This window comes from Canis aureus, chromosome X, assembly GCF_053574225.1.
Source record: "Canis aureus isolate CA01 chromosome X, VMU_Caureus_v.1.0, whole genome shotgun sequence".
In the NCBI taxonomy this organism is placed as follows: Eukaryota; Metazoa; Chordata; class Mammalia; order Carnivora; family Canidae; genus Canis; species Canis aureus.
In genome coordinates this window covers 33,102,572-33,123,324 of record NC_135649.1, presented here as the reverse complement: position 1 = coordinate 33,123,324, position 20,753 = coordinate 33,102,572, and the positions used below count along the sequence as shown (strand labels likewise).

General features: G+C 40.0%; 1 protein-coding gene across 6 annotated transcripts in view; it reads left to right on the top strand.

Annotated features, from left to right (window-relative positions):
- DOCK11 (dedicator of cytokinesis 11) overlaps window positions 1-20,753 on the top strand; it is a 189,529-nt gene that overhangs the window by 146,351 nt on the left and 22,425 nt on the right. For all 6 annotated transcript variants that reach the window (XR_013374910.1, XR_013374911.1, XM_077888910.1 and 3 more), the window contains 4 exons: window positions 1,058-1,171; window positions 3,669-3,884; window positions 3,973-4,030; window positions 13,455-13,561. Coding sequence is in view for 4 of the 6 variants with exons in the window: in XM_077888910.1 (XP_077745036.1) it covers window positions 1,058-1,171; window positions 3,669-3,884; window positions 3,973-4,030; window positions 13,455-13,561 (495 nt within the window). In the remaining 2 variants the exon portion in view is untranslated. The remainder of the gene's footprint in view (window positions 1-1,057; window positions 1,172-3,668; window positions 3,885-3,972; window positions 4,031-13,454; window positions 13,562-20,753) is intronic.

Sequence of the window (20,753 nt, the reverse complement as noted above, 5' to 3'; positions counted from 1 at the left end):
TGACTCTAGAGCCTGTGCTCACAGCTCCCACAAAACCCTGCTTTCTGGGAGCTGGAGTGAATTGTCCAGCCATCAACACCTTAGTGTGAATCATGCAGGCAATCATCCAAGGAAGCTTGAGAGATTCCAATCACCACCAAAGGCCCTTAGGTATCCTGCCATCTGACCTGGAGAGACCCGAGTCAGAAACCAGGAAGGGAGCTGAGGGACTGCAGTTGGGAGTCCAGCATGGTGAAATTGACTAGTGAAAGGCAATGAGAAACCACCCAAGAAAAATGTCATTTATTCCCAGCTTTGCCATAGCAACTACCCAACAAGCCTAGTTGGAGTGGAGACCTGGCCACCATCATATCAGTTCATGATTTTATAAACTGTTTTAGATCTAGCTGTGCTATGAGGTTTTTTCTTTTAAAGATTTTATTTATTTATTCATGAGAGATGAGAGATGAGAGAGAGAGAGAGAGAGAGAGAGAGAGAGAGGCAGAGACACAGGCAGAGGGAGAAGCAGACTCCATGCAGGGAGCCCAATGCAGGACTCAATCCCAGGACCCCGGCCGGGAACACGACCTGAGCCAAAGGCAGACTCTCAACCACTGAGCTAACTCGGGTGCCCCTGTGCTATGAGTTTTGAACAGTTGTTCACATCTGACCAGGAAAGGCCAAATACAGTTTGTAATTGGGACCTTTGGAAGTTGCTCTTTCACTAGAAAAATTTAATTTTTTAGGATTTATTTATTTATTCATGGGAGACACACCGAGAGAGGCAGAGACACAGGCAGAGGGAGAAGCAGGCTCCCCATAGGGTACCTGATGCAGGACTCAATCCCGGCTCCTGAGATCACACCCTGAAGGCAGACACTCAACCACTGAGCCACCCAGGCGTCCTTCACTAGAAGAATTTAAAGCCTTTTGTGTATGAAGAAAACATTACGATGGAACAGGGTAGCATTTTTCAACGGAACATTTCATACGGGTGCTTATGGGGTTACACGATGATGAAAATAAGCAGCATTTGTTCAAAAGACATTCGGAAAACAATGTGTGCTTCTTCCTGCAGATCATAATTGCAGTGAGCCAGTTGATAGCTGACGTGGCCCTAAGTGGAGGATCGCGATTTCAGGAGTCTTTATTCATCATCAATAATTTTGCAAATAGTGACAGACCTATGAAGGTATGTTCTCACTCCAAGGAATAAGCTAGAACCACCTTCCCTGTCAGAGAAGTTTACACTCCTATAGTTAAACTGTCATTGGATACACAACTTTTGATAGTATAGAGCATATAGGATATGGGCTTTATCTTATACAGCACTGTGTCTCCAGCACCTAGAACACTGCCTGGTACATAGCAGATCTAAAGAATTATTTGACTGGATGGATGAATGACTATATTGTGTCTCCATAGCTGTTATAGCTAGTAGGATTGGAATTTTTTCCAAGCTTAATTTCTAAACTTTTTCAGAAAACAAATGGCTTCATTTTTGAGAGTCATTATCATTTATAATATTGGCTAATGAAGCACTGAGTTTCAGGAATCCTCTGTTAACTGGTTATGGCTTGCCATAGGTATGTATTGGCAAACCCAAGCCCAGTTGGCTGAGGCCAAGCCCAAGACCCTGATCACCATTCCTCTTTCTTATCTATGTACTCAGAACCTATAACATTATAAAAATTCATTTGTCTTGAGGCATGGGGAACAGGTTCTGATCTCCAGTGATATATGTATGCAAGGGAAGAATCTTTTGCCAGTAGAAGACTTTTCCTCCCAGAGGGATCATCCCCATTCTTGGGAAAGGTCATCCTCCAGGATAATTTGACAATATTGTGTAAAAACTGAAAGAAAAAAAAAGCTCACAGTCACAGCATACTTGATGTTTGGGATATGTAGAATCTATGTACCAAAAAATAATTCCCAGAGGAATGTTGCTTAGACTGAAAAAAAAAAACCAAAAAAACAAAAAACAAAAAACACTGAGTAGTGCCAGCCATTCTCAGGCTGGGAAAGTTTGTTTTTCAGCCAGTTCTGCTGGTTCCCTGGAAGATCAGTATATGCTCCAACTAATCCCATGAGCACAGAAACAATTTATGTCACTTAGGATCTTCTACTCTGAAATTTATTTTACCATTCTTAATTCTATATTATGTAAAAGTTGGATTAGCATCTTTTTCAAAGTAAACGAGGTCTGTTTGGGCTGACCTTGATAATAAATCTTTTTCATGACTTATTTCTTAGTTTTATTCTGGTAGAGCTGTCATTACCAATAAACCTTATTATTACAACAAATGGAATCACTACTGGGGTATAAGAAGGAACTTTATTGTAAATGGAATCACTACTGGGGTATAAGAAGGAACTTTATTGTACATAATTATTATTTTTAGAGAGATTAAGAAAGCACTTTTAATTTTTTTAAAGATTTAATTTCTTTATTTTACAGAGAGAGAGGGAGCCAGAGAGCATAAACAGGGAGAATAGTAGAGGGAGAGGGAGAAGCAGGCTCCCCCACTGAGCAGAGAGCCCAACTCAGAGCTCCATCCCAGGACCCCGGGATCATGACCGGAGCTGAAGGCAAATGCTTAACCCACTGAGCCACCCAGGTCCCCCAAGAAAGTGCTTTTAAAACCCATTTCTCCACATTTGGTTATATTTACATTGGAAAACTCCATAACCCTGTACTTGTCCCTTACTCATCTTCTCTGAATCCTACAGATGATTGTGAGAACTCTACCAGGGTTAAGAGGAAGTGATAGTACTTTCTTAATAGTGGTCAGGATAAAGAGGAAACTGTAACTTAGTGGGTTTGGAGAATAAAACAACACTTTGAGAGAAGCTAGTAAACTCTTTAGAGTGTTCTGTGATTCTTAACCCTTTAGTCATCTAAGTGAAAATGTTAGCAGTATGGTTTTTACCTTCATGGAGATGGTAATTGCTGGAGGGGATAGGTTTGTTTGAATGGAAGAGTGGCTCAGATCACTAGCTCTGGAGCCAGGATGTTGGGGTGTAAATCATGTCTCTACCATTTAACCCACGGTGACACCTGAGTCCAGCTATATTAACTGCTATATGCCTCCATTTAATTCTTGGTTAAATGAATTATAACAGTACTTATTTCAGAGGGTTGCTAGACAAATGAAAACAGGGATGGCACTTAGACTATTGCCTGGTACAGAGTAAGCTGTCAATTTTAGCCATTCCTGTAACCAGAATTACACAATAATGGCAAATAATTCTCATGGCCATAGTATTTACAGTGGACAAGCTGGAGTTCGGAGCCAGGTAGTCTAGTTCCCAAATCCATGCTTTTATGTATTGTGAGTATCCTGCCATCAAGTATAGAGTTTGAAGCCCAAGCTTCATTTTAAAAAGAATTAATTTAAAGCTCTTTGGGGGCACCTGGATGGCTCAGTCAATTAAGCATCCAGTTCTTGATCTGAGCTCAAGTCTTGATCTCAGGATCATGAGTTTAAGCCCTGTCTTGGGCTCCATGCTGTACTTGGAGTCTACTTAAGAAAAAAAAAGTCTCTTTAGACATGTAATATACTAAGAACCAAATACCAAGAACTATAGCAAGGAATATAAATCATGTTATTCTCAGGATTGGATGCCAGGGCTTAGAGCACATTGATAATATTAATGAACATGTCTTTTTTTGTTTGTTTTGAAATTAGGCAACTGCTTTTCCCACAGAAGTCAAAGACTTGACCAAGAGAATCCGTACCGTTCTTATGGCCACTGCTCAAATGAAGGAGCATGAGAAAGATCCCGAAATGCTCATTGATCTCCAGTATAGCTTAGCCAAGTCCTATGCAAGCACCCCAGAGCTCAGGAAAACCTGGCTTGATAGCATGGCCAAGATTCATATAAAAAATGGAGATTTTTCAGAGGTGATGTCTTAAGACTTTGTTCTAGACACCGTCCTGCAAAAGCCCTGGAACAGATGCTGACCATTCTTTCTTTGTCATCCTTTTGCAGGCAGCAATGTGTTATGTTCACGTGGCAGCTTTGGTTGCAGAGTTTCTTCATCGAAAAAGTAAGCTATTTCTGTTCTTAGAGCCAGGGAAGATTTCAGTTTGCACAATAGTTCTTATGTTTGTAGTTTGTGACTATGAATATGATGTAATTGAGCTCTGAAAACCATGTTCACCTTTAGCTCCATTCAGTGTTAAACAGAAATTGGCTACAAAAGAAAACTGGATTATTCATTTTGCCTTCATTATGAGTAGAAGAATAGGTTAGATGGTACAGGGCCAGGCCTGATGCCCAATGTTTATTTTCCAAGACTGTCTCCTTGGAAGACTGCCACAAATTAAATTCTTCTCAGGGCTCATGAGAAGCTCTGGTGAATATAGATCATTTGTTTTCCCCTCATCTCTCTCAACTTCACCAAAAACTGTCCACAGATTATATGCCTGTGGCCACTTTAGTGCACCAGTACCTGGGTATTAAAAGGGAGTCAGCACATCAGCAAGAAGGCCAAATAAGCTATCCCTTTTTGTATACCCCCCCTAACAATTTGGCATCAATCTGGGGGCAAAAATCCCTCTGTGGGAGCCGTGGGATCCAGCACTGTGTGCCAAGGGACCTGGTTGGAATTGGACCCACCTATGCATTGGGTAACAGGCAGACAGACCTTGATCCTGGATGCAGACTCTGTAGTGGCTCATGAACTGGCCCGAGCCCTTCTCACCTGTGTTCTGAGAGCCCCTGGAGAACACTGTCTTAGATAATCATCCACCGATGGGAGAACCTTGGTGGAAGTCAAGGAGTCCAGTTGAAAAGTTCTAGCATGTCTTTGGAGCAAAACAGATACAAGTTCAGATTCCTGGGAGAGGGTAAGAAGAACAGTTGGACTTAACTCGTGTCCCCCATTCCTCAATGTGGCACAGCCCAGTGCCAAGAGAGACCTTCTCGCCCTTGATTTCTTCTGCAGGAAAAAGTGGGAGCATGTGAATGGGCATCTGGTTTTCCCAGCAGTACAAGACCTGCCAAAGAGGCCCATTTCTCTCTCATCCCACCAGACTACTGGATCATGAGCCGCATGACTAGGGGCAGGAAGAAGCGAGGAGTGCTGCAGATAGGACTCTTACAAGGTGTTAAAAAGACACGGATCCTACTAACCAGAAGCCTGCCAACAAGGCACTAGTGACACTTAGCATATGGATCCACCCCCTATCTATCCCACAGGCATTCTCCATGCTCTGTGTATCTAAACCCCACACTCCTTTATCCTATAGTAGGCTCCCTGTGTGTGCTCCTGATAGGCGGCATGAGTAAGCTTTGGCAGATGACCAGAAGCCATCTAGAATCTGAGGGCCACCAAGCAACCACAGACTTGAGCTTTAGTGCCAGCCTTGAGAGAGCAAAAGGGAGCTGTTAGCACCTGGCCTGGTGTGTTACATGATGGAGAGAAGGCATACAAGCTGAAGAAATCTGCCACAAAAGGGAGCAAGAAGTGTGAAGCAAGTATATCCGTAGGAGGTCTAGGAAAGCCACAGACTCCCTAGTAGGGCAGATGGAAGGTACTTCTTTCCCAAAGTCAGTCAGTAAAGGTGGTTGGAGATGACTGCTCCATCAGATACAGGACTTCAGAGAACAGGAAAAACAGAGGAGACCGGACACCACCAAAGGATAACAGTCATCTTCCAGTAACCCACGCCAAAGACCTAGAGCTTTGCAATTTACCTAATCAAGGATTAAAAATAGCTGTTTTAAGGAAGCTTAATGAGCTACAGTAAAACAGAAAGACAATTCAATGAAATCAGGAAAACAATACAAGAACAAAACATGAAGCTAAACATACAAATTTTTAAGAAAACTCAAATTCTGGCATTGAAGAATATAATGAATGAAGTGAAAAATGCAACAGAGAGCATTACCAGCAGAATGGATCAAGCAGAAGAAATAATCTGTGAATTGGAAACCAGGACCTTTGATGGGGCACCTGGGTGGTTCAGTCAGTGAAGCATTCCACTCATATCACGGTAGTGAAGGTGGGCTCCATACTCAGTGGGGAGTCTGCCTGTGATTCTCCTTCTCCCTCTGCTCCTCCCCACTAAAATCAATCAATAAATCTTTAAAAAAAAAAAAAAAAAGAAGAAGCCAGGACCTTAAAAATGATCTCATCATAGGGGAACAAAGGACAAAAGAATGAAAAAGAGTGATGAAGCCTATGTGTGTGATCTTCGGGACAGCATCAAAAGACACAATCTGTGAATTCTTAGATTCCGAAAAGGGGATGGAAAGCTTTTATTTCCAGAAATAGTGGCCAAGAATGTCCCAAATCTAGGGAGAGATTGGACACCCATGTTCACGAGGCTCATAGATCCCAAAAAACACAACAGAAATAGAGCTTCTCTAAGACACATTAAACTGTCAAAAGACAATCCCAAGACAGCAAGAGAAAATAAGTTTGTAACTTACAAGGGAACCTTCATAAGTCTATCAGTGGATTTCTCCCTTGTAGATGAGGAGAGAGTGGGATGATATATTCAGAGCACTGAAAGAATAAAACTGGCAATCAAGAGCACTCTTTCCATCAAAGTTGTCCTTCACAAATGAAGGACAGAGATGTCCCCAGGCAAACAAAGGCTGAAGGATTTCATTGCCGCTAGACCTGCCTTGCAAGAAATGCCAAAAGGAGTTCTTGAAGCTGATATGAAAAGCTGCTAATCAACGTGAAAATGAATGAAATGGATCTATTCAAATGGATGAAGATGTGGCACATATATACATTAGAATGTTACCCGGCCACAAGAAAAAGGAAATCCTGCCAGTTTTAGCAAAATGGATGGACTTTGAGGGGACTAAGTGGAATGAGTCAGAAAGAGAAAGACAAACACCATATGATCTCACTTTCATGTAGCATCTAAAAAAGCCAACTTCAAAAATAAAAATAAATAAAAATAAAAAAGCCAACTTCACAGAAACAGAGAGTGGATGGTAGTTGCCAGGGGCTGGGGAAAAAGGAAGATGTTGGTCAAGGGGTAGAAACTTTCAGTTATAAGATGAATGAGTTCTGGAGATCTAATGCACAGCACAGTGATCTTAGTTAACAATATCATACACTTGAAAGTTGTGGAGAAAGTAAATCTTAAATATTTTCATCTCCCCAAAATGGTAATTATGTGTGGTGGTAATACCATTGTGGTAATCATTTTGCAATATGCACGTATCAAATCAACACACCTTATGCTTACACAATGTTACATATCAATTATGTCAATAGAGCTGGCAAGGAAGTCGGTAGCAAGGGGGAGAGAAAGAAAAAGGGAGTCAAATGGTCTTGGAGAGCTTCAGGATCCAGCAGGTCTAATTCAAGAATCTGCCTGAAAGCTTCCTTTTTTTTAAGATTTTATTTTATTTATTCATAGAGACAGAGAGAGAGAGAGAGAGAGAGGGGCAGAGACACAGGCAGAGGGAGAAGCAGGCACCACACAGAGAGCCCGACGTGGGACTCAATCTCGGGTCTCCAGGATCACGCCCTGGGCTGCAGGCGCTAAACCGCTGCACCTCCGGGGCTGCCCAAAAGCTTCCTTTTCTGAAAACAGTATTGTTAGCTGCTATTGCAAAAACTGCTTAAGTAATCGGGGTGCCTGGGTGATTCAGTCAGTGAAGCATCTGCCTTTGGCTCAGGTCCTGATCGTTAGGTCATGAGATGGAGCCCCGTATCGGGCTCTTTGCTCATCACAGAGTTCTCCTTCTGCTTCTCCCTCTCCCCCACCTCCCTCATGTCCTTGCTTTCTCATTCTCTCTCAAATAAATAATAAATAAAATATTATTTTTAAAAAACTGCTCAAGAAGTAGAAGAGTTGAGCTAGGTTTCAAAAGTGATTGGTGATGGATATTGCTAAGAAACCTTCCACTGTCTATCACAATGGCCAAGCCACTTCTTTTAAGGCAGTTAAATGAGTCACATGAGGCCAAAATGAAGCCTTGTGGGAGTCCTGTCACTCTGGCTTTGGTCTATGAGAACACAGCCATGTTTTGTTTTGTTTTTGTTTCTTAATTCCTACAGTTAACTGTATGGTTTTTATTTCACGTCTAAGGCTCAGTGTTCCATTGCCTCGTATAATACCACTCATGTGAGGAGAATCTTTCTAAAATGAGTCTTCCCAAGCATGGTTTCATGACTAAAATGTAGATTCATTACTTATATTTGAAATGAGCACTTTGTTTGATACTGAATTATTTTTTTAAACAATTCATGGGTTTGAAATTGGCATACTCTAGTTTTCTCCTTTTAGTACACGTGTGGTTTTAAAATAGAAGAATCTTACTTCTCAAAAGAAGGCCCCATTTGAGATTTTTTTTCTCCCATCACTGGTCTGCCCGTGAAATTACAGCCAAAATAAACATTGAAATTGTACACCTGCAATTCCAAATAAACTAATATGAGAACTCTAAACACAGTAATACATTTCTAAGTGTATTTTTAAGATAAGTGAGGTTAATATTATCTCCTCTTTTTTTTTAAAGATTTTATTTATTTATTCATGAGAGACAGAGAGAGGCAGAGACATAGGCAGAGGGAGGAGTAGGCTCCCCACAGGAGCCTTTTGACTTGATCCCTGGACTCCAGGATCACACCCTGGGCCACCCAGGTGTCCCTCTCCTCTTTTTAATTAGAGAAATCTCCAATAAGAGTTTCTTGTCCTTTGAAAATGGTTAAATATATTAAAATACTTCCCTAGAATTTGTTTCCACAAATCCAAAGACCTTAAAATTAAGCAAAAATCAAGAATTATTAATCTCCATTATCAATCCTTAAGCTTTACAAATGTAAAACTGGACAAAATAGCAACTAAAATAAAATATAAATATTGCCGTAGTTTTCTAGACATAGCTTGAGGCAGCTAGCCTGACACCAAACATTGTGACATCTTTCAATATGTGTAAATGGTGCTTTAAAAATTTGAGTATAGTTGACACACAATGTTGAACTATTTTCAGGTATACAGCATAGTGATTCAACTTCTCTGTATATTATGTTCTGCTCACCACAAGTGTAGCTCCCTTCCATCTGTGACCATATAACACTTACAGTACCGATGACTTGAATCCTTATGCTTTGCCTTGTATTTCTGTGACTTCTTCATTCCATAACTGGAAGCCCGTATCTCTCCACTTCCCTTCACCCATTTTGCCCATGACCCCATTTAAATATTTACTTCATAATCCCTTCGAGGTTTTTCAGAGTTTACCCTTCATAGAAATCAAGGCGCCCCTCTCTGAGTTGGAAAAAAATGTTTTGCATTTGTAACAAAAAAGAATGTTAAATTTAGGAGTTTATGTATTTATTTATAGCTGCCATCTATTTTTAAACTCGGAAAATCCTACTTGCTTCAACTTGCAAACCTTATTCTAAAGTGGTGGCAGTGTAAAATCCTCAGGGGTCCCCCTACCCTTGGCTTTAGTCATTCAGAGGATCCAGAATGTCTTCTCTTGGTGATTAGCTGATTAAACTATGCTCATTATACCAGCATGGGCTAATAATTGAAAACACAAGTTAAAAACTGAATCTGTTAACCTATTATCCAGTCTGAGAGCTTGATGATCGAGATAAGAGCTGGATATTTACCAAGTAAATAAAAGTACAGTTGAGTACAGAACTGAAAGAAAAAAAAAGTTTTATCAACAACCCTTTGTTTTCTGCTGTGAAGTGTCCTTTGATCATAAAGACTGAAGGGAAGGAGAGTTAGAATGGATTTTAAATCTCTGACTTATCATTTGCAAAAATTTTGGTTTCTCAGAATCCTGTGCCGTTTCTCTTGAAGTCATTATAAAGAACTTTTAATCAAGATGTAATGAAATACTACTACTGACCAGCTGATGTATTGGAGGCAGATGTTCTACTGTTTAGAGTTTTTAAGGGAGAAAAATTGTTTGTTCCATGGGGTGGTTGCCTAAACAAGCGAAGGCTTGGGCCCCTGCACCCCCCCATGCCGAGTCTGGTGGGGGCTGACTCCAGATCACAAGCAATGGCCTTTTTCTAGATCTTTTTTTCATGTTTCAGGCACTGAACTGAAAGGGGAAGGAGATGTGCACTGCTCCGAGCCACACCCACTGCCCCACTTCTTTCAGTCAGCCAAAGCTCTTGCTCTTCCTACCAGGGAGACCCTAAGGATTGCCATGAGCATTCGTTTACCTAACTTGCCTCTAAGTGATGATGCTTTCTGGGTGTTGGTTACTCCTACCCCCACGGATATAAAATAAAAACCAAGTCTAAATGTCCCTATTTCTCTTTTCTCTGAGAAACCCCCAAAGATTCTAGATCTCATTCTTTGAAGGCTAGACTCTATGTACCTCTCTGTCGTCTCTTCCTGAGGGCAGGCACAACTGTCTACCCACCCCCTTCACCACCACCAGCCCCGGGCAAGATAAGAATCAAGTTTCTGCATTCTTCCACCCCCACGTGGTGTCCAAGGTTCAACAAATCTTCTGTCCTAGAGGGCTCCCCCAACAGCCCAGAAAAAGGAATTTCCTTTCCCATAGAGTCTGTTCTTTTCATTCCTTATAGGGTAATGTTGTTCCCTTTCTCAAGTCTTCATACCCAGAATCTAATAGCTTAAGTTCTGCAGGCTTTTTAATTTCCTGATTACTTGCCAGTCACAGCTTTTCCCCTCTTTTGCCCTCCTCTCAGGACTTTTAATCTCTTATCCTTCTTCTGACCAGCAGTCATATTTTATCAAGGGTTGGACTGCTTCCCCATCCTGCAGACTCCTCCCCGCTTTTTTCCCTGGGATCATTTGTGCTCACGGTAATGGTCTGCCCTTGGATGGCTTGCATCTTGCTTTCACTGGGACAGCAGACAGGAATACAGAAGCTATAGCTATGAAGGGCAAGGTTAGGAATCCAGGTCATATACCAGAAGGATCAATAGCAGTCTCTCAAAAAGCTCCTTCTAGAATACTACACAGCAACTTGCTTCAACTGAAAATCCTTCCAGGACTAAGGGGAATCAGAATTTTCCCCAAGCATTTTAAAGACCCTCACAACTGAAAGGGCCCTCGTATCATTGAATAGTTTGGTGGGTGCTAATAACTTAAGCAAACAGGGGGATATAGTCTCCTCTAGGTAGAGCTATGTCATCAGGCATAAAAATCAAGGTAACAGACTTAGCAAGAATAGTGGACTGAAGCCATTACAGTAATCTTTACACCAGATGAAGCAGACAATAGTCTCCAAGTAGATGTTGACTTGTCAGTTTCTGAGAGGAAAAAAAAACTTAATTTACCCTCCTCCTACTTAAAATATATATCAGGAGACTCTCTCCCAAAGTGCTTTAGCCTCATCTGATCTCAGGCGTAAGACTCTGCCTCTTTTTGTCCTCCTCTTAAATCGCAGCATTCTAGAAAAATTCTAGATTTGGGAATCATTTAATACATCTCAGAGCAGACAAGAATTTCTTCCCTTGACATGGACCTAGCAGCCAGAGGCATTTGGGGGTTGATGCTTTTCTCTGTCGAGGACTATGCTCTACTGCGTCACTCAAATTTTAGGGCCCTCTTCCTCACTGCTCAGCTCTTGACTTCACAGAGGTGATCAAGTAGGATATTTTCTCTTCAATTTCAAAAGAGTTCTTCTAATGCACTGCTCAAAGAGTGGCGGATCGGAGACCTGTTTGTTACTGGTCCACAACAAGATATGGAGTATTGTCCTCAATATAAATCAGCAATGTCACTGGGCATGATACTCAGTTCAGTGGACTTTTTTCCCCCATAGACTCCATCAGAGAAGGAAATGATGTGTTGATTTACATTCTGGTGCAGGTTCCTTATCTTGTGGTCCAGCACTTTGAATAGAATCCTCCTAGAAGTCTATAGCAGACCATTTTAGGCATGCTTATCTTCAGAAATGAAGTGTATCATGCCCTTCAGGGTCTCTTATTACCTAATTTCTTTGAACAAAAACAGCCCTAAAGTCCATTGGGTCCAAGTAGATCTCATTTTCATTTCTGCCTCTCCTTCCTTCACAGAAATCCACTGACTGCTCCCTATGTGTTTCTCCATTCTTGAAAAAAAAAAAACAAAACTTCAGAACAACCCCATCTTCCCTCACCCAAATTCCATCTCCCTCTCTCCCTTACAAGCATGCTTCCTTGATAACTCATGCTCTCTCAAGCATCTTACCAGACAACATATGTCTAATTAGCTTTCATTTAGACAAGCGGAGTTGGCAAAATCCAAGCCCTGATACATGACCTTTTTTCTACCAGAATTCTGAGAAATCTCCTAAATCTCTGGCTCTCTTAAATCTTCCTTCTTTTTCCCCCAGCCTCTAACCTCGGGAAGCTTTCCAGCACTTTGGCTGTGAGTAGATCATGCTTTCTAAGCATCACTATTCCAGAGGTTGTATAATGATAGATTGCAACAGTTTTTGTTCGCTTGCAACCAGCTACTTTTTACTCACCAGCAGATTCTTTTATAAGGAGTCTGGATTTTCTGTGACTCTTAAATTATAGCCCACTTACATAAGGCTAAATAAAGGCAGCCACAACAGGAGTTTTTTGGATGTGTTCTCCTGTCCAGAACGTGTAGGACAGCCACGTGGCCTGCCTCCTATACCTAGACTCTTGCTTGATGGGAACCATTTGGTCTACAATCCTATAGCAGCTGTTCTCAGCTTGAGCTCACTTGCTACTTCCCAGGGGTCCAGCTGTAGACTCACTATACCAGCTGGCAACAGTTGTCCTATCTTGGAAAAGCCCATTTATTTCTTGGTAGCTTTGGTCATTAATAATTGATTCAGCCCTCCCTAAATGCGAAGGTCTGTTCTAAACACTTTGCATTCCTTTCATTCTCATGAAGTAGCCATTATCTCTATTTTACAGCCGATGAAACTTTGTACAGCTCTGGAGAGATGAGTAGGTCTAAATGCACACACTTAGTGATAGACCTGAAGCTATCCAACTGCCAGAAGCTCTGATTCTCCTGGTGCCTGGTCCCTTTTCTCCAAGGATGCTTCAGCCCTGCCATATGTTTTCTTTGTTTGCTTCTCTTACAAATCATAGGCTAGGCTTTCTCCAACAACCCACTTCCTTTTCCAGTTCTACAGTGAAGTTAGGAACTAGAAGTTGTTACAAAAGTTCATTCTCTGGTTACCTGAAAAGCGCATGCCTTCCTTGGTTAGGTACAAACCAGAAACATACAGGATCAAAGTGTTAGATGACACGAGGGGAACATTTACTATACTAGCCATTGAAGATGATGCATAGTCGCAAGTGAAACTTACTTGTTGGTTAGTTGAGCTCATTTTGGGAGGAAAAGACTGGTAAGATGTGTAGGGATGAGAATCATTTGTAAAATTCTCTACAGACTGAATATTGCACTTATGATTTCGATCTGCACAAACAAAAATATCTGTATTTGTTTTTGAGGGTAACCAGTCCCTATAGGGCTGTTATTTACGAAACACTTAAAAAAATAAATTCATTTCACTGCTTTCTATCCATACAGAATTATTCCCTAATGGATGTTCAGCCTTCAAGAAAATTACTCCCAACATAGATGAAGAAGGAGCAATGAAAGAAGATGCTGGAATGATGGATGTCCATTATAGTGAAGTAAGATTCCAGGCCCTGAAATGCCAGTTATATAAATTTAACTTCTTAAAATTTATATTAAAAAATTATTACAGCTAACTTAATTTGGAAGGTAACTAAGGACTGATGAACTGTAAGCATTAAAACTGCCCAGGGCAGAGATGTCCCTATTTGGAATGTGGAGCCCTGCCTCTGGAACTGTTCCTATTGTCTGGTATTAGAGAGGCGATATTTATCATCTTCAAATTACCATCCCAATAACCAGATCGGCGTCAACATACTTTGGGAAAAAACTCCATAAAAAAACATAGCTAACAATGTAACAGTGAAGCAGAGTATACGTAAAAGTAGTTTTAAAAATGGAAAATTTCTGCTGTGAACTTCACATGGATACCAAACAGCTTTGATTGTCAGTCAAAAAAATTTATTGACGTATGAGCAAGGCTCTGGACCTGGTGATGTAGGTGCTATAAAATAATTACCTGGGACTAAACCCTGACCTCCACTGTCTACCTGAACAGCTAATGCACTGACATGGGATGGGGTGGTGGGGAACAAGACCATACCATTTGAATAATATAAACAGTGTGTTCCATGTAGGGTCAAAGGTGAGAGAGATGCCTTTGAGCTGAGATAGAACAGCAAGCTGTGATTAGAGGGGGGTGAAGAAAGAAGACTCTGTGAAGGCAGTCTGACAGAGGAGGAGAGTATCAGGGACAAAAGCTATGAGGTGGGATAGTATAAGGCCTTGGCGCCATGGAATGGATCCTTTTGGCTAAACCCAATGGATTCACCTTAGAGAAGAGAAGTAAGTGAGGTCAGATTTTTTAGAAACTTGGAACATTTGGGCTTTATTCAGCAGAATGTTGAATTGCTCTCAAAGGTTTTGGGGCAGAATAATGGCAGGCTGAAAGCAAGGAAGAAGAGAGGGTAATTTGGTGGTAATATGGGAGACATATTGAAGGCATAGGCTAGAGAGAGTGATGCCTAGGAGTCCAGAGAAGGCAGTCAGGGCCAAAACCCACAGGCTGACAGTCACAAAACACTATGAAGAGGAAGTCCTGCTGGCTGTGGAAGGCAAAGAATCAAAGGTAGCTCTGAGCTTTGGGGTTTGGCTATTCCAGAAAAACCACAGGTGAATGATTTTCCAGGGAAAGCAACAAATTCTGTTTTTGGTGTGTGTTGAATTTGAAATAGAAACTTATCGAGATGGAAATAACCATCAGGCCATTAGAAGTTTGGAACCAAATCTGAGGAGGGAGTTCAGGGTTGGAGATCCACATCTGGAAGTTATCTGTGTGAGAGCCAAAAAGCAAAGAGTGAGGATGGGAGATAACATAGCTAGTGAAGACCAGAGAACCAAAGACTGAACCACAGAGAAGTTTGCAAAGAATAAGAAGATGAAAAAAAGAACAAAAGCAGAACTTCAAGGGGCTATAGTCCTGTTTAAATAAATTTATTTTTTTAAGTTGTGTTAAGAAACCTAAGCAATCAGGTTGAAGTGACAGAGACATACTTTATTATACTTTATGAATTGTTTTTTTTTTTTAATACAAGACAATCTCAAGTTAGCTCTGGCTCATTTAGCTAAAATGACATGCCTAGAAGCTTTGGCTACTCTTTCTATAGGGTCTCTCACCTCATCAGTAACATTAGGACAATACATCATCTCAGTCACTTCAAAATAAATGTGAAGGCTCTTTGTAACTCATTAAGTGCCACATGAACATCAGACTTGATTGCTGGCCTACTTGACAGTGACATTACCTTTTGCCCCAGAACCTAGAAGAGTAGATATTTAGGGCATGTTTGCTAAGTCAATCATAACAGATACTCAAGAAACTTGAATTTTAATTCCAGCTCAATTTTTTATTGTGAAGCTTTGCATAAGTTAATTCACTTATTTATTTATTTATTTTTGGTCCTAGTTGGACCTTGGTGATTTCCCAGAGACCTCCATTTGTTATGGGCTGACAGTGGAAGGTTTCAGGGGAGTTAGTGGAAGATAAAAGGTTCAGCACAACTGAAGTAACATTTTTGTCTTCCAAATAACAGCTTCAACTTATTCACAGAAATAGCCGTGAGCCTGACTCTTTAACTCTCAAGAACAGTAACATTTCTTATTAGTCATAGAACTATGATCTGTTTTCTATGTAAACACATTTGTTGGAATTCTTGTGTGTTCTACAGTAATAATTTAGACATTTCTTTGATACGTATACAGAGAGAATCATGTTCAAAAAGAGCCTTTGCACATTTCAGCTTATGTAAGAAGGGTTCCTCCTCATGCCCAAGCCAATGGAAAAATAACTGACACTGATTTATGAGTTTTATTGAAATGAAAATTACAAACGGTTTTCTATTTAGTGCCTATATTTAAATATGTGAATTAAACCAATGGTAATCAAATCTAATTTGCTTCTGAAACTGCATTTCTGACTTTTGATGTACAGTAGTTTTTTTAAAGATGTAATTAACATACAGTGAAATGCACATTCGTAAGTGAATAGTTTGATAAGTTTTGACAGTTGTGTGCATCCATGTAACATCCCACCAGAAGCAAAAAAAATGAATACATCCATTCTCGCAGAAACTTCTCTCGTGCCCAATCTGCAGCCAGTCTCCCCCCAGCCACTTAATTTCAAGTGCCATATATTAGTTTTGCTTGTACTGGTGTCATAAAAATGGGGTCATTCATTCCATTCAGTACATACCCTTTTGTGTCTGGCTTCTTTTGCTTAACCTAATTTTTTTCAGATACATCCATGTTGTTGAGTTATAGAAAAAGTTTGTTCTTTTTCATCACTAAACAATATACCATTGTGTTGCTAATTGATGTTTTTGAACCCATTCTCCTGTTTATGAATTTTGGATTGTTTCTATTTTGGGGCTGTTTTTAATTAGGCTGCTTTAAACATTCTTATCTGTACCCTTTTGTGGACATCTGCTTTCATTTTTCTTGGATAAATACCTAAGGAGTGAAATTACTGGATTCTAAGGAAGTTGTATATTTAATTTTCTAAGAAGTTGCCAAAGAGTTTTCAGAGTGGTTGGACCACTTTATACTTCCACCAGTAATGGATGAGAATTTCAGCTGCTCCATACCCTCACCGACATCTGATGTTGCTAATCTTTTTTTGATTTTGCCATTCTGTTAGGCATGTATTGGTATCTCATTGTGTTTTTTTTTTTAATTTATATTTTCCTTTTCTTTTTTTAAGCAGGCTCCATGCCCAGTGCAGAGCCCAACATGGGGCTTGAAATCATGACCCCGAGATCAAGACCTGAACTGAGGTCAAGAGTCGGATGCTTAACCGACTGAAGCACCCAGGAGCCCTATTATTTATGTTTTCCTAATAACTAATGACATTGAGCACTTTTTTGTGTGCTTCTTTGCCTTTCATATAGCTTCTCTTGTAAAATGTGTGTTTAAGTCTTTTGCCTAGTTTTAGAAATGACATTGTTCATTTTTTATTGTTTTTTTGCAGGCATTTTTTTTAAATTTATTGTTAAATATTTTCTGGATATCAGTTCTTTGCCAGATATATGGGCTGCAAATTTCTCTTTGATTTGTTTATTCATTTCTTAATTGAGTCTTTTATTGAACCCAAAGTTTTTATTTTGATGAAGTCCAGTTTACCACCTTTAGTGTTTTGTTCTTTTTGTGTCTGGTCTGAGAAAATTTTGCTTAGCTCAAGATTGTAAAGGTATTGTCTTACACTTTTTAAAAAAGATTTTATTCTTAATTTTTTAAAAAGATTTTATTCTTAAGTAATCTCTACACCCAATGTGGGGTTCAAACTCATGACCCCAAGATCAAGAGTCACACACTCCTCCGACTGAGCCAGCCAGGCACACCCCTTACATTTTCTTCTATAAACTTTATCAGTTTTATATTTAGGTCTATAATGTAAAATTCATTTTTGAGCATGGAATTGGATAGAGGTCAAGGCAAGGTTCAAGACAGATTTAGATGATTCACACCATATGGGGAGAAATGAAACTCTCCTTTTGTCTGATTGAATTACTTTGGCACCTTGGTCAAATTTCAGTTCTTTATATGTGTGCAGCCTATTTCTGGACTCTGTTCTGTAGCACTGACCTAGTTGTCCATCTTGATATATTAGATCTTGATTACTCTCTAAGTCTTGAGATCAGATAGTGTGAGCCCTCCAACTTTTTTTTTCAAAGTCATTTTGGCTATTCTACATCCTTTGATTTTCCATATAAAATTGAGAATCCTCTTTTCTGATTTCCTCAAAATAGCCTGCTGAAAGTTTTTTGGAGATTTTGTTAAATTTCTATATCAGCACATGCAGAATGGCGAGCTTAACAATGTTGAATCTTTCAATGAACATTTATTTGGGTCATCGTTAATTTCTCCCAGCAGCATTTTGTGATTTTCAGGGTTGAAGCCTTTCACTGGATTTCTTATTAGATAATTGATGTTCTGCTGCCACAGTAAATAGTGTTGCTTTATTTTTCAGTTTGTTGTTGTTGATATATATCACTACAGTTGATTTTTGTATGTTGGTCTTATAATCTGCAACTTTGCTAAATACGCGTATTAGTTCTAGTAGTTTGTATATTCCTTAGGTTTTTCTATACATACAATCGTGTCATCTGCACAGACAGGCAGTTTTACATTCGCCAGTCTATATGCCTTTTCTCTCTTTTTGTTGCTTTCTTGCACCGGCTAGGACCTTGAGCATAATGTCAAATTCAGGTGGTGAGAGCAGACATCTTGACTCATTCTCAGACTTAGAAGAGTGTTCAGCCCATAGGTTTCTCGTAGATGCTGTTTATCAGATTGAGGAAGGTCTCTTCTAGTTCTTGTTTCCTGAGGGTTCTTTTTTAATATCATGAAGGAATGTTGAGTTTTTTTCAAATGCTTTTTCTGCATCTATTGTTGCAGGTACCATTTTTCTCTTTTATTCTGCTTTGTTCTGTATATTACAGTGATTTTTCTTTTCCTGTTACAAACCAGCTTTATATTCCTGGGACTCACTATTTTGTGGGGAATTTTTGTTTATTTTCGGTTTTTTGTTTTGTTTTGTTTTGTTTTGTTTGAGGGGAACTCACTAATTTGTAACAGATATTTAATTCCCCCAAAGTTCTTCCTTCCCACTGTTGATAGAAATTTTAATTTGACTATTAAATGTTAATATACATTTACTCAAGTAGCAGCATTTAATGAACATCTATCCACTGCCACTGTACTAGTGACAAAAGAAACCAATATAAATGGTTTCACTCATATGTGGAATATAAGAAATAGTGAAAGGGACCATAAGGGATGGGGGGGGCAACTGAGTGGGGAAAAATTAGAGAGGAAAACAAACCATGAGAGACTCTTAACTCTAGGAAACAAACTGAGTGTTGCTGGAGGAGAGGTGGATGGGGGGCTGGGGTAACTGGGTTATGGGCATTATGAAGGGCACATGATGGGATGAGCACTGGGTGTTATAGTATATGTTGGCAAATTTTAATTTAAAAAATACCTCAATAATCATTTTAAAAAGGAAACCAATATAAATAAGATATTGTTACTACTCTTGAAGAGTCACAGCCTATTTGAAAGTCAGATACATAGGCAAGTAGAGTGATATATATCCACTCAGTGAATTCTCAGAATAGGATAAAAGGTATCTAGTGTTTTGCTAGTCTGTGCTGATTAGAAGGATCCCAGAAGAGGTGATACCTTTGCTGTCTTAGAGGGGTTAACCAAGTGAAGGAGGGTAAAGGACAGAGGGCACAGCATACAGTTAAGGCAACACTGGGGTGCTGCAGGAGAACTACTCATGGTTCATTGTTGGAAAAACAAGCACAACGCTGGGCATGATGAATAAGATTACAGAAGTGTCAGCCAGACTATTGGAAGCCTCATGAAAGAACTTGTCCTTTGCTCTATGAACAAAGGGGTAGCCAACATGAGATTTTTCAGAAGGGGAGAGGGTCATGGTCTGATTTACATTGGAATCAGAAGCCTATGGCAGAAGATAGATATTTATAAGTGCTAAGGCTGGAAGCAGGAAGATCAATTAGAAAAAAATAACGAGGTCTTAAACCTTAGCAGTGAGAGGAGAAGTGGAGAGAGAGGGTCAGATTTGAGAAATATTTAGGAAATAAAACTGGCAGAAGTTGGTGATAAGCTGATTAGAGGATGAGTGGAGAGAGTGTACATTGGTTTTCCGGAGCTGCCATAACAAAGTCTGCACATGTCTTGTCTCACAGCTCTAAGCACCTAGAAGTCTGAAATCAAGGTGTCAGTGGCACTGACACTCTGGGGGACGATCTTTTCCTCACCTCTTCTTAGCTGGTTTCTGGCACTCCTTGACTCGCTGCTTTACTCTGCCTCTGTCGTCACAGGGTGTGCTCCCTGAGTCTCTGTCTTTTCATGAGGATCCCAGCCATATTGGATTAAGGGCCTCCCCTACTCCAGTATGACTTTGCCATAACTAATTATACCCACAGTGACCATATTTCCAAAAAGTTCACATTCTGAGCTAACCGGAGGTTAGGATTTCAACGTCTCTTTTTGAGGGACACACTTCAGCCCATCCCAGGGGCTAAATCAAAGCTTCTCTTGGGTTTTCTAGCTAAGGGTTCATAGGGTGTTGCCCCTAATTGGATAGAAAACACAAGTGAAAGAACCAGTTTAGGAAGAAGTTTGAGTTCAGGATTGCCTAAATTTAGGGCACACAGGAAGAACCATTTTAGCATTTAGTTCTCTAAGTCTCGAGAACATCTCTTCAAGATAGAAACAAGCTGTTAAGATTTATGGCTAGCATCAGGAATGGGCTTCATCTTATCGTTGAGAACATGAGATGGTGGTTCATAAAATAATTTATCGCAGCTGTTAGCATTCTGGCAAGGACAGAGATCTCTATCTTGAGCTATTCTCTCACTCTCCTTAGTTTTAGGGCCAACAGTCAGGAAGGAAGCATTCTTGACCAAAATTACTTCATTTTCATAAACACCTGTATCACTAACACAACAGCTTGAAAGTTGTCAAGTCTTTTCAAGACTGTTATATTATGTATAAATATAACTTCAGTATAAAAAAGAAACAATGAACATTCCTAGGCTTAATGGGATTTACCCCATCAGACGTTCAGTCATCCTCAGTTTGGAACAAACAGTGAATCCCCTTTTAAAGATACTCCTTCTTAATGGGTGACATTTTTAAGTAAAGTTCATATCTTCATTGTGT